The sequence below is a fragment of the Gouania willdenowi genome, chromosome 12 (assembly GCF_900634775.1).
Source record: "Gouania willdenowi chromosome 12, fGouWil2.1, whole genome shotgun sequence".
Lineage (NCBI taxonomy): Eukaryota > Metazoa > Chordata > Actinopteri > Blenniiformes > Gobiesocidae > Gouania > Gouania willdenowi.
Window position 1 is genome coordinate 1,494,374 of NC_041055.1, and position 13,043 is coordinate 1,507,416.

A 13,043-nucleotide genomic window follows, 5' to 3' on the forward strand; every position below is an offset into this window, starting at 1 on the left:
ACCAGGAAAAAGGCACAGTAGAGGATGTACTTCCTGCGTCAGCTGAGGAAGTTCAACCTGCCCCAGGAGCTGATGATCATGTTCTACACCTCCATCATTCAGTCTGTTCTGTGCACCTCCATCACTGTCTGGTTTGGATCTTCAACCAAACTAGACAGACACAGACTACAAAGGATAATCAGGACTGTAGAAAAGATCATTGGTGTTGATCTGCCCTCCATTCAAGACTTATACCTGTCCAGGGTCAGGAAACGGGCAGGTAGCATCACTACAGATCCCTCACACCCTGCACACAATCTGTTTAAACTCCTCCCCTCCGGCAGACGCTACAGATCACTGTACGCCAAAACTACCTGCCATAAAAACAGTTTCTTCCCCCAGGCTGTCACTGTGATTAACACTAAACAGTCATAGAGTGTCAGACCTGTTTCTGTTACTGTGAAATAACCATGGAACTAAACATAACAACCCTGGATCAAAAAAAAAAAAAAAAAAAAAAAAAAAAAAAAAACAACCCTGGATCAACCTGTCACTGCGAAACGTTGATGGACATAATATTTTCATTTAAATGTTCACCTGCACTACTCATCAATGCATTACTGCACTATTATGTTATTATTATTATTGTATTTTTATTTTATTTCGTTATTATTATTATTATCTTGTTATTTTATTTAGTTTGCACATATTAGTCTAACTACTCTTATATTTATGTTTATACTTCTTTTTTTATTTATTTTTCTTTATTCTAGTTGATTGTTATTATTTTAGAGAGCACAGGTCACCAAGACAAATTCCTCATGTGTATTCATACACTCTTGGTCAATAAAGTTGATTCTGATTCTGATTCTGATTTTTCTTGCCATATTTTTTCTCCTTTTAATGTATTTTTGCTACATTACTCCCATTTGTGACACTTCTACATCACATTTTAATGATTTTTCTGCACATTTTTTCACTTTCAGACATGTTCAGCACTTATAAATCATTTCTACCACTTCTACACCTAATGTCACATACGTTGACCCATTATTGTCACTTTTAACCTTTTTTCACTATAATTCATAATTACTTTTTTGACAATTTTACAACATTCACAATTTGTCATGCCCATTATTTGCCAGTAGATGAATGAATGAACGAATATCAGGTTCTACAACATACATACACCAATCAATAAGACATTGTGTGATTCGTGTGAAAAATAATCACATAATTTTTTAAACATCTAAAACCAAAAGCCACGCCTTGCATGCGTCTGAGGTCTTAAACACCTTTGTGTGATGAACTATTTGCCTATTGTCAACACAAAGTTTAATTCATGTTAAGTCACTTACTGGTGACATTTCAAGACCTTTGTGTGCATGTGTGTGTGTCATAGTAATTAAAGTAGATTACTGTAATTATAAGGCACTGCAACAAGTTTTTACCTGTAGTTTTTCTTTTGCTTTCAAACCAAAAAAAAAATTCTAATTGTTGTTAAAATTCAAAAGATGATATTTCTCTAAAATTGGACAAAGGTACAGAATTGGGTGTTTTGGTAATAAAAACTTTAATGGCTAATTCATAAAACTGTTCTACATGTTTTAGTGCAGTGTTTTTAGCAAATGACCAAACAGTAAAACAGTATTTAATGTGAGAAAGGATCACATGAAATAAAGGCCCTGATTTGTTAAAATTTGAATGTGTTAACCTTTTCAATATTTTTTGAAAGTTAGATTAGAGTCTAATTATATATATATATATATATATATATATATATATATATATATATATATATATATATATATATAAAACAAGACAACCGAATGTCTCAAAAAACACTCAAAATGACCACAAAAAACCTTGTTCTTCGAGAAGCCACACCCACTTCCTTTCTTTTTGTATGTTTTACTCAGTTCAAAAGAAACTGAGCCTATCAAAGCCGTACAGAAATAATGTCATATCTCCTGAGCTGAGCAGTGTCTAAACAAACATAGAGAAAATGTTCAGAGCTCTGCTCTGTTTTAAAACACCCGGATATATCGTTGAAATCACAACATGAAGAGGCTTTAAAACCATAATTCTGTACTGACGGCCATAGCTTGTCACACTTCCAGACTAATAGCGTGTATTAAACATTGAAAAATACGAGGAGATTAGGATGGGGAAAAAAAGATGGATTCCAGGCTGGTATTCATGTTCCATTAGTTGTTATTGTAGTCCGTGGCCCTCAGATCAAACAATTCCATTAATGTGCTGTGATCAAAGTTGTCCAACTCTGATCTAAACCTCTGACACATGTGGAAGCATTCTCAAACACTCAATGACAATCAATCAATCAATCTTTATGCACGTTACAAAGCAACACAGCAACAAAATTTTGTCTCAGTTTCATCCCGTCCAAGAAACATGAAAATACAATCCCATATAACATGGGAGGACAAGGGCGTCATGTCTACACAAACATCTTGGTGAGTAAGAGACATCCTCGGGAGCCAATGATGATAAGCGATTTGTTTTAGATTCAAACCAGCACAATTTTGGTAGCCTTGAGTCGTGGTCTCCAAGCACGTATCCAGCAGCAAATGTTCCATCCGGACCGGTGGGCTCACCTCTGCCTGTTCTTTTTGTCGACAAAATTTGGTCAATTGCATTAGGAGACCAACTGATCAATTGCATCATTTTGGTTTTTGGATAGGGGTGTAAAGAGAGGCTCCTATTAGATTCACAAAACAAAACAAGCAGCAGCACCAAGGGCAGATAAGGAAGGGAGAGTGAGCAGAGAATGACCACCTTCGTCGAGTGCAGGAAGAAAAAGCATTTGACGTCTTATTCAAAAAGTCAGTTGATGTCACTGATCCTTGAGGGTCTTTGGACAGATAAGGTGCAGAGCCACGGACTCGAACAACCTCTGCCTCTCCTGCAGCTTCTCCTCCAAACACTGAACCACTACGGGATCCACGCTGAGGTCGAACTTGTTGGCGAACAAGTGTCCGTAATTGAGCAGCCAGCGCAGCTCCGCGGCCCCGAAGATGCAAACGCTGCGAACGTGTTGTCCGGAGCATGGAGGGTACAGATACTCCTCCAGGTACTCCCACTTCACCAGCCGGGTCCTGCTCATCAGGTCCGTGATGTCCGGCTGGGAAACGGGAACCTCTCCTGGAACGCCGGGAAGCCGCACCAGCGTGGCCCAGAAGTGCTCGTCGGGGGAGTAAGTGTCCTCGGACCAGGCCAGGAGGTCTCTGACCACCTCTGAGGAGTTCATGTGAAGGACCAACTGGTGGGATAACACAAAGTAGGCGCTCCCAATGAAGATCTGGATCCCATGAGGCGGTTCCGTTTTCACCTGGTCAGTCTTTTTAAGGACAGAGTTTTTGAGCTGGTGGTGGAAGGTGAAACGCTTCTTCTTGGCCTTGGAGGGACGCTTCGTCTCCAACATGTTGGCACCATTTAGGTTCTTCAGCTCTGAGACCAGCTCCATGTTGGACCTGAGGGGGAAGTCCTGGCCACACAGGTTGATAACGTACTTCCACTGGACGTCCGACCTCAGGAGGTCAGACAGGCAGTTAAGATCTGCTTTGAGGCGGCTGAAGCTGGCGTAGACCACGTTCTCCAGCTGGCTGGAGATGAAGACGTTGGGCAGACATCGAGCCAAGCCTTTCATGGCTGAGATGAACTGAGGCGGAGACTTCAGATCGTAGTGGATGCAGAAGACGTTAGTGGGTGAATAAAGGGTTCGGATCAGCCTCTCCACCATCCAAGCAGATTTATGGACCACCAGAGAATAGGCAAGAGGAAAAAGCTGCTCCTCCTCAGAGAAGCACACGTTCTCATAACCTCGGATCTTCAAGAAGGACGAACAGTCGGAGGTGAGCTCAGCCAGAGCCTCATCGCTCACCTCCTCCACCACCCGCTGCCTCCTGATCCACAGGGACTTCTCCACTTCCACCAGGTCCATGTCGTAGATTGCTGAGCAGTTAATGGGGTACCTGTGGAGGTTCGTGGTCCTCTGTGCTGCTGAGGACCCAGCACTAGCACTGTAGGTGATGCAGATCCCCAGGAGGAAGCTCAGGATCAGCAGAGAAAACAGCAAGCAGCCGAAGAGCTGCCATCGGGTTCTCAGGAACCAATATCTCCTCCTCATTCTGCGGAGAGACCAGACATGATGTCACATGACGAGAAACAACCAGAGGTGGCAAAAGTACTATTCTTCAGTACTCAAGTAAAAGTATAGATACTTGAATTAAAAATACTCTGGTAGAAGTAAAAGTATTGAAATTGCTCCCTTACTTGAGTAAAAGTGAAAAAGTACATGTGACTAAATGTACTGAAGTAAAAAAAAAGAAAAATTTAAACAATTTAAACAAATGTCCATTCAATAATAAAACCAATTTAAACCAGAAAATTCCGTCTTTTATTTTTCTAAAGAATTTGTAGAAAACATGGAAATGAATTAAATCTGTTACCTTTGAACACCTGGAGAATGTAGCACTCATTACAGATTACATTTGTAAATAAAATGTTTCAAGAAAAAAAAAATGCAAATGCTCAATAAAGCCCTGAGCAACTTTGAGTTTAACATTTAAAAAAACTTGAAAATGTTTACTATAAAACTAAAGGACCTGATTAACTAACTATCAAACCACCAATTTTTTTCATTTAGTTTCAAGAGAATCAGGTTCTCCAGGTTTGTGGAGACGTGGCCTTTGCAGTTGTTTACGTCTTTTTACGTTGTGACGTCATCTTTGAAGGTCTTAAAAACAACAAGTGCATTTTTAAAATGTTAGGAGCAGAAAGAACAGATATTTGTTTAAAAAAGTAAGAAGTAAAATTAAAAAGTCACCCAAACAATAAGTAAATAAGAATATAAATATGTACTTTTTCTGGTACAGTAACAAAGTATTTGTACTTCCCTCACCAATCCATCCCGATATAGAGTAACCATACGAGGAGTTTGTGGGGGGCAGGGGGAGCATTGCCCCCCAGTGGTCAAATGTTTTCATTACAGTTTTCTGAAATTAATTTGAAAAAATACAATTCTTAATATAATGTACATAATATACAAATATTTTAAGTGCCATAAAACACAGCTACTGTACTGAACATCATCTTCCTGGCTTTAGGTTGGTTTTTCTTCTGTTGCACAATTCTTGTACTAAACAACAACAATAACACTAAAAAACGTATACAATCTACAAAAATATGATAATACAGCAAATGACAGTAAAAACAAACAAAATGACTAAAAATACACAAAACTGCACAATAAAGTGGAAAATATACTAAATAATAGCACAAAAGCACAAGCAGTGACAAAAACACACAAATTGAGAGAAATGTGACACCAAAAACACACAAAACAACAAAAAGAAATAAATTGACAACAAAAACAAACCAAAAATAAACAAAATTAAAAATGAAAACTAAATAAGAGAAACAAATACTAAATGATACAAAAATATATACAAACAACAAAAATGCACAAAATGACAGAGACAAAAACTAAATGATACAAAAAACACAACCATAAAAGTGTACATCTACAAAAAAACACACAAACATACACAGCAAAAATAGACTACTCAAAGACAAAATATACTAAATGACAGCACAAACGTACAAGCCACGACAAAAATGCACAAAATTATAACAAAAACACACAAAATGAGAGAAATATACCAAAAACACACAAAAAACACAAAAAGAAATAAATTTACAACTAAGAAAATAACCAAAAATACACCAAATTACAATAAAAATACACAAAACAACAAAAATATACAAAAGTTACAGAAATATTTGCTCATTATTCCAAATGCTGAGATAAATGTTTGATGATAATGTGACTCTCAGATCAGAGTTTTGTTGCCCCTACAGTGATAAAAGTTCATCTCTGCTCTGGGAGAACATGCAAACGTTGCACAGAGACTATCTTCATGTTGTGATGCTACTTTATATTATATTTGATTATAATGTAGCCTATATTTGACTGTATCAAGTAAATCTGGGTTATTTGCTGGTGATGGGCGCTGATTGTAAAGTTGAAAAAATAAACAGCAACTTTTTGCTACATTTAGCAACAAACCACGTTTAAAAAAACGTGTGATTTTTCTTATGTTGCTTTTGACCAGATTTACAGCAATTTTTGAGAAATGTGTGATATTTACTTTTCTTGTAAAAATATGTCAATGTTTAATCGAAATCTAAATGTTTAATATTAAATCAAAATCGAAATGTTATAATAAATAATAATACATGTATTTTATATAGCACTTTTTTGGACAGTCAAAGTCACTTTACAGAATTAAGGCATTATTCTTTCACTCCACGCTTAGTGGTGGTAAGCTACTGTTGTAGCCACAGATGCCCTGGGGCAGACTGATGGAGGCAAGTCTGCCATAGTGCGCCACAGGCCCCTCCCACCACCACCAACACTCACTCACACACTACATTCATACTAGGCAATGTGGGTGAAGTGCCTTGCCCAAGGACACAATGACAGATACCACTGAGGTGAGTGTCCCCCACTGTGGCCCCTGGATTTATCAGTGGTCTCCATCCACCTACAAACCAGGACCAGACCTGCTTAGCTTCAGAGATCTATTGAGATCAGGCTATGACAGGCTGGGATGGCCACACATTATGTCCAAATGTTACATTTATATTGAAATGTTAAATCTTAATCTAAATGTTAAATCTAAATGTGGAGTGCAATCACTCCATGAATAGGCCGCGGGTAATGCTCTTTGTGTGATATTCTATGTTGGCACTCCTGGTAAATTTCCATATTAGCTAAATGTTTAGTTTCACCTGAGATTTAACATTTCAAATTTAACATTTAGATTTAACATTTCAAATTTAACATTTAGATTTAACATTTCAAATTTAACATTTAGATTTAACATTTAATTTAGATTTAACATTTAGCATTTAGACTTAAATTTAACATTTAGTTTGACATTTTTCTTACGAGAAAGGTGAATATCAGAAATTTCTCAAACATTGCAGTAAATCTGACCAAAAGCAAATTAGGAAAAATCACAGTTTGTTGCATAAAGTTGCTGTTTATTTTAGCTTCAACATTCAAATCGATCACGTGTTTTTTCTCACCTTATTTCTTTTTATTTCTCAAGAAGAAGTCCTGAAGGAAACTTAGATCCCAGTTTGAATGTTTTCCCAGTGGTAGCTTTGGGTTAAGGTTTAAATGTAGTCAGTGGAAAAGCGCACGCTGCGAGTTCATCCTCACATCCTGCATTTTGCACAAGCATGAAGTGACCAGACCAGGATGACCTCCGACTACCGACCTCCGAGTCTGAGTGTGGCTGCGGCTCATTGGAAGCAGATGAGAACAGAGCGCGTGCATTTCATTACTCATTGGTCAAGCCTGTCCCTTTGAGGAACAAAGGCAAAAATGCACTTTTGGCTCTGATCCAATGATAATTATACACACGGTGTTTGTTTTTCTCCCAACATCTCACTGTCAACCAAGGAAGTAAATAGACTAAGTAGTTAATACTCAAAGTTAGAAAAAGTTCTACAAATTTAATTATGTCAAGTTGGTGCAACATGTTCCTTTTTGAGTAACTTTAATAGTTTTTGAGTAAACTGAAGTATATTTGTTTATAGTAAGCATAACTTAAAAACATATCTTAAGTACAACTTAATAGAATTACGTAATTACACGCTAAGAATGATAAAATACTGTTATTTCTGTTGTTTCAATATAGGGATTATTTAGAAATAAACTTAATTTATAGCACAGGCTAAAACACAATTAAATCTCAAAGATTTATTTATTTATTTATTCAGTTCATTTCCGACATGGTTGCAATCACAGAAATTCACCTTGACATTCAGAGCAAAATCACATCATTGGTTTTTTTTTTTTTTTTTTCTTTCTTTTTTTTTTTTGTCCTTTTGCATGCCGGAAAGGGCGACGGAAAAAAGCATTTTACTTATCCAGATCTGTCCCCTGATTTGAACACAGATAATTTTACATCAAACCTTGTTTCTTCCCTAGTCAAACATTCTTATCTTCTTCATACCATAATTTCATCTTCTCATTAGCCTCTCTTTTTTTTTTTTTGTCCTTTTTTATGTGATGTGTTCTCGTCTGCAGTCATTGTTCCTGTTGTTACTCCTCTTCACTGTCCTTTTTCTCCGTATCTCCTCGAGCTTTCTTTTCCAGTCATTGTTTACGTTCCTCCAACTCTCCAAACGAAAAGTTCTTCTTTCGGAGTACCTTCATATCCTCTGAAAGTCGCCTCAGCATACGATACATCAGAAAGGCACATGCACATACACATACCCCCATCATTAGCAGGCCAAAGATCATGACCCCTAGCAGATAGATAGGATGGTTGTGTCATCTGCAAACAACGTTAGTTTGAGGCAATTTGTGACTTTGAAAATATCGTTTATGTATAAAATGAACAGTTTTGGCCCTAAAATTGAACCCTGTGGAACACCACATTGTATGGTTTGGCATTTTGGCGTTGTGCTGTATTCCGTAATTTTGCAGTTTTTCTTCTAGAATATCATGATTAATTGTGTCAAAGGCTTTTTTTGGGTCCAGAAAAATTCCGAATACAAATAGTTTTTTTTCTAATGCTTCTCTTATCTTCTCCGTGATGTCAATTATAGCCATTGCTGTTGAACGTCCTTTTCTAAACCCATATTGTGCTTCATGTAGTATATTATTGTCTTCTATAAATTTGTCGAGTCTTTTCATGAAGAGTTTTTCCAGAATTTTCGATAATTGTGGTAATATTGATATAGGTCGATAATTAGTGAAATTCCATTTTTCTCCACCCTTGTAAATCGGTCTGATTTTTGCAATTTTCATTTTTTCTGGGAAAACATTCTTAAATGAGAGATTACTTATATGTGTTAGTGGCGGGGTTATTTCAACTGTTATGGTTTTTATTAGACTCATAGTTAGATTATTAACATCTCTGGATTTTTTTGAGGTACAGGTTGTGATTATTCTCTCCACCTCTGCTTCTGTTACTTCTTCAAGTACAAGGTACTTATCAATGTCTTTCTTCTCATTGTCAAAATGGTTCCATTTAAGTGTTGGGTGTTTATTAATCCCTTTCTCCGTGTTTTTTCCAGTATTTATGAAAAAACTGTTGAGTTCTTGTGCTATTATGTTTTTATTGTATTCTTTTACATTGTTTATTATAAAATGGTCTGCATTTTTTTCTTTGCTTTTGCGCATGGTTATGGTGTTTATAATTTCCCACAATTTTTTGTTTTTGTTTTTATTCTCTTTTAATTGTTTTTCATAGTATTCTCTTTTTTTTCTCTTAGTAAATTATTGACTTTGTTTCTGTATTTTTTATAACGTACTTCTGCTTTCAATGTTTTTTCTGTTATATATTTTTATATAATATGTTTTTCTTTTTGCATACGTTGGCTATTTTCTTATTGATCCATGGTACTTTGTTTGTTTTACTTTTGATTGTTTTTTGTTTCAAAGGGCAGCATTTATCGTATATTGTTGTTATTGTGTCTGTAAATGTGTCATATGCTACGTTCACGTCTTCTTCCTTGAAAACACTCTCCCACGTCTCTCTTTTTATCTGTTGTTTAAAGTTTTCTAGTTGTTTTTCTCCTTTCAGTCTCCTGTATGTCTGTGTGTTATGATTTTCAAGGTTCTTCTTCTCTTTTGTGTTTAGTATCATAAATATTGGTAAATGATCAGAGATGTCATTTATTAATATACCACTCTTTAGATCTGTGTTTTGTATGTTTGTGAAGATGTTGTCTATCAGTGTTGAGCTGTGTTTATTAATTCTGGTTGGTTTCGTTATGAGAGGTTTTAATCCATTTGTGTACATGTAATTAGTAAAGTCTTCAATGTGTGTATTTTTTAAAGGATTTAAAATGTTTATGTTGAAGTCTCCACATATCAGTAATCTCTTATATTTCATTTCTTCTATCATTTTAGTTAGTTTCTCATTAAATATGTCTATTTTACAGTCAGGTGCATGATACAAACAACAGATTATTATCTTACATCCCTCTGGACTTGTAATTTTCACTGTTATACATTCCATCACTCCTTCCACGGTTAAACTCATCGATTCTATAATCTCCATCTCAATATTTTCTTTTATGAATAATGCCACCCCACCTCCTTGCTTATGTGATCTGTTCTTATAGACAAATTTATATACTTTTATCATAAACTCCATGCCTTTTTTTTTCTTTTAGCCAAGTTTCTGACAGTGCTATTATGTCAAACTTATACAATGTGGAGATGTAATCCTTAATGTCTTCAAAATTTGCATACATACTCCGACAATTACAGTGAATAAGTGACAGACCTTTTTCCTTCTTTGTTTCCACTTTGAATTCAGTCTCCTAGTAATAACAGTTCGTGTCTTGTTTCCAGTGTGAAAAGTTGTTTGGGTCCACTTCGTCCACTAGATTAATCTCCCGTTGTTGATGTTGTTGATAATGTTGTGGATGATTTTTAGTGATTCTTTCCATATCCATAATTTCTATCAGTGTTCTTGTCGTTTAGGTACCTCATTCGTATTTTTCCAGGTCTTCCATCTTTTCGAATAGAATGGGTTTTCCATTTTCTCCTCCTGGGGGTGTGATGTAAATCCTGCAGCCTCTGGTCCAAGTTTTCACAATTTTTCCTCCTTTCTTCAGTTGTCGTGCCTTCCATGCGATACTTGCATTCTGCTTCGTCAAGTTCTCGTTCATAAACACCATCGTTCCCTTAAGTTTTCTGCCTTGCTTCATGATTTCTCCTTTACATTTCACGTTGGTAAATGTAATTTTCACATCTCTGGTATCTTTGCGTTTTGGCAGCAGCTGGCAGTAGTTGATGTTGTCAGGGTTCACGTCAATGCCTTTCGAGTCCAGGTAATCAATCACCTGTTCTTCAATCGATTTTGTGTCTTCGATGGTCGGTTCATCTGCTTGTCTTGTCGCGCTGGCGTAGCTCCTTGGCCTAATCTTTAGGCCTGTGATGATGACATCCTTTTCTTTTTCTTTTGTTTCCAGTTCTTCAACCCTCGCATCCAGCGTTTTTATCTTTTCAACATTCTTTACATGAGATCATGTCTCATGTCCTTAATCATTTCTTTAAGCTCTTCCAAAGCTGGATCAGGTTCTGGATCCGGTGGTGGCATTTGACTTGGTTTTTTTCTTGTAGTCATGTTCTGGGCCCAGTTTTCCCAGGCTCAGGCTTTCTTTGGCTCCCTTCAGATGATACATATGTAGCGGTCAGTAGGGGGCTCCCTTTCCTTAATTAACTTGGTAAGGCCACTTCCTGCCTAGTGGAGGAAGTGGCTGGTGACAGGTGTGTTTTTAATTGCTCCCTCGGTTTTTTTTTACCAGTTTAACCTGCTGTTTAACCCATCCTTCTGGTTTTAGAGCTGTTTTAGGACTCTGGTGGCAGCTAGTTCCCCCAATTGTTTTTGAGCAATTTTAAGGTGGGAAAGGTGTTTTAATATTCAATTTATTCTTTGTGTATTTGTGTTTTAACATCTGTTTCCCTTTTAATTCCAGATTTTAGCCTGCTACTGTTTTGTTGAGAGTTCGTTCAGAGTTTGTTTTTAGGGTTTCTTTTTGGTTAAATCCGAATTTATTTGATATCTTTTTTTGTAAATTGTGGAAACCCTATTTTAGCTCTGCACCAGTAAGGTTATACAGTCCCTGGGTCTTTTAGGTCTTCGAGTTGTTTCTCTTGGGTGTACTTGGGAGGGGGGGAGTTGGCCCTTATTTCTGTTTTGCACTTAAGGCTTTTGTTATTTAATGTGTGTCCTGGTCTTAATAAATTTGAATTCCATTGTTTGAATGCACTGTCTCTGCCTATTTTTACAAACTTATCTGTGTGTCTTTGGATATTATTATTGCCTTAGTTATTTTAGCATGAGTTATTTTAAGTTCAGTACCTCCTTGGTCACAAAGTGGCATGGTCGACAGGATTTGTAACAGAGACGTGTTTATAATTGTGGAATTATTTTTTTTACTGGTACAGTAGTGTATAGGCTGTAGGCTTAGTAGTGAAAAACAAAACAGTAGCAGGCCCGGTGTTGGACCGTGGCCTAGCTTCTACCTGCATTTGTGTCTACTTGTTTGATTTTGCTGATCTCATCTCCATCTGCAGTGGACATGGACCTCATTGAAGCACAGCAATTGAGAGATCTGGTGAAACAGCTACAAGCGGACAATGAACTTTTATGAGACGAGCGAGAGGCAGCTGTTGAGGTGCTAGGCAAAGTGATACCAGGTCGCGGTGTGTTGGTTGTGAGAGATCCTCCTAATAATTTGCCCCAACCTTAGGTCCCAGGCATTCTGGGCATGAATACAATCAGAGAATGTTACAATGAGCTTTTTCAGTAGCCTGGTCCCTCACTGTTTGACCTCCCTTTTGTGACAGGAGGTCAAAAAATTAATATTTTTTTAAAAATCAGTTTTCTGAATTTTTTTTTAATCTGTTTTCCAAAAAAAATATTAATTTGGAAAACTGATTTTTTTTTTTTTTTTTTTTTTTTTTACTGACGACAATGCTCCATTGTACTTTTAAGTTCTAAAAAATATTTTAGTTTATTTTTTCATTTGGATGTTTGGACTTTTTTAACATTTCTTTTTACATTTACCACTTTATAAATACTGTTCATATTTATTTTGTTGCAATGACTGTTTTTATATTTGTATTAATGTTTACCTTGGTTTTTGTTTTATAGAAAAAAGTCTTTTGCTGTTATTACCCTGTTCCTTGTGTTTCTGCTAAGTAGAAGATTTGGAAGTTTATTTGATGGAATCTCTTATGCAAATGAATTATTATTGGCTTATTGAAAAGGATCATTTATGAATAAATTTAAAATTAGGCTTTAACTTTTTTTTGTATTTATTTATCTTCCATTAGACTTTCCTTTACATACTGTACATTTTATTTCACCTTCAATGAGTCATTTAAATTGTTTGACACTGACGATCATTCAGACAAAGAGGAGCAGTTAGTAAACTATTTCCATCATGTTCATAGAAGGAAACATTTAATTCATTTAGTTTAGAATAGAATATGGTAACTGTCT

General features: G+C 36.3%; 1 protein-coding gene across 1 annotated transcript; it reads right to left on the bottom strand.

Moving 5' to 3' along the window:
- Positions 1-2,020: 2,020 nt before the first annotated feature.
- Positions 2,021-7,307, bottom strand: LOC114473601 (beta-1,3-galactosyl-O-glycosyl-glycoprotein beta-1,6-N-acetylglucosaminyltransferase 4-like). Its single transcript, XM_028463333.1, has 2 exons — positions 7,093-7,307; positions 2,021-4,127 (listed from the first exon to the last, which is right to left on the bottom strand). The coding sequence occupies exon 2, from the start codon at positions 4,124-4,126 to the stop codon at positions 2,834-2,836; it is 1,293 nt and encodes a 430-aa protein (XP_028319134.1). The 5' UTR covers position 4,127; positions 7,093-7,307; the 3' UTR covers positions 2,021-2,833.
- Positions 7,308-13,043: the final 5,736 nt, after the last annotated feature.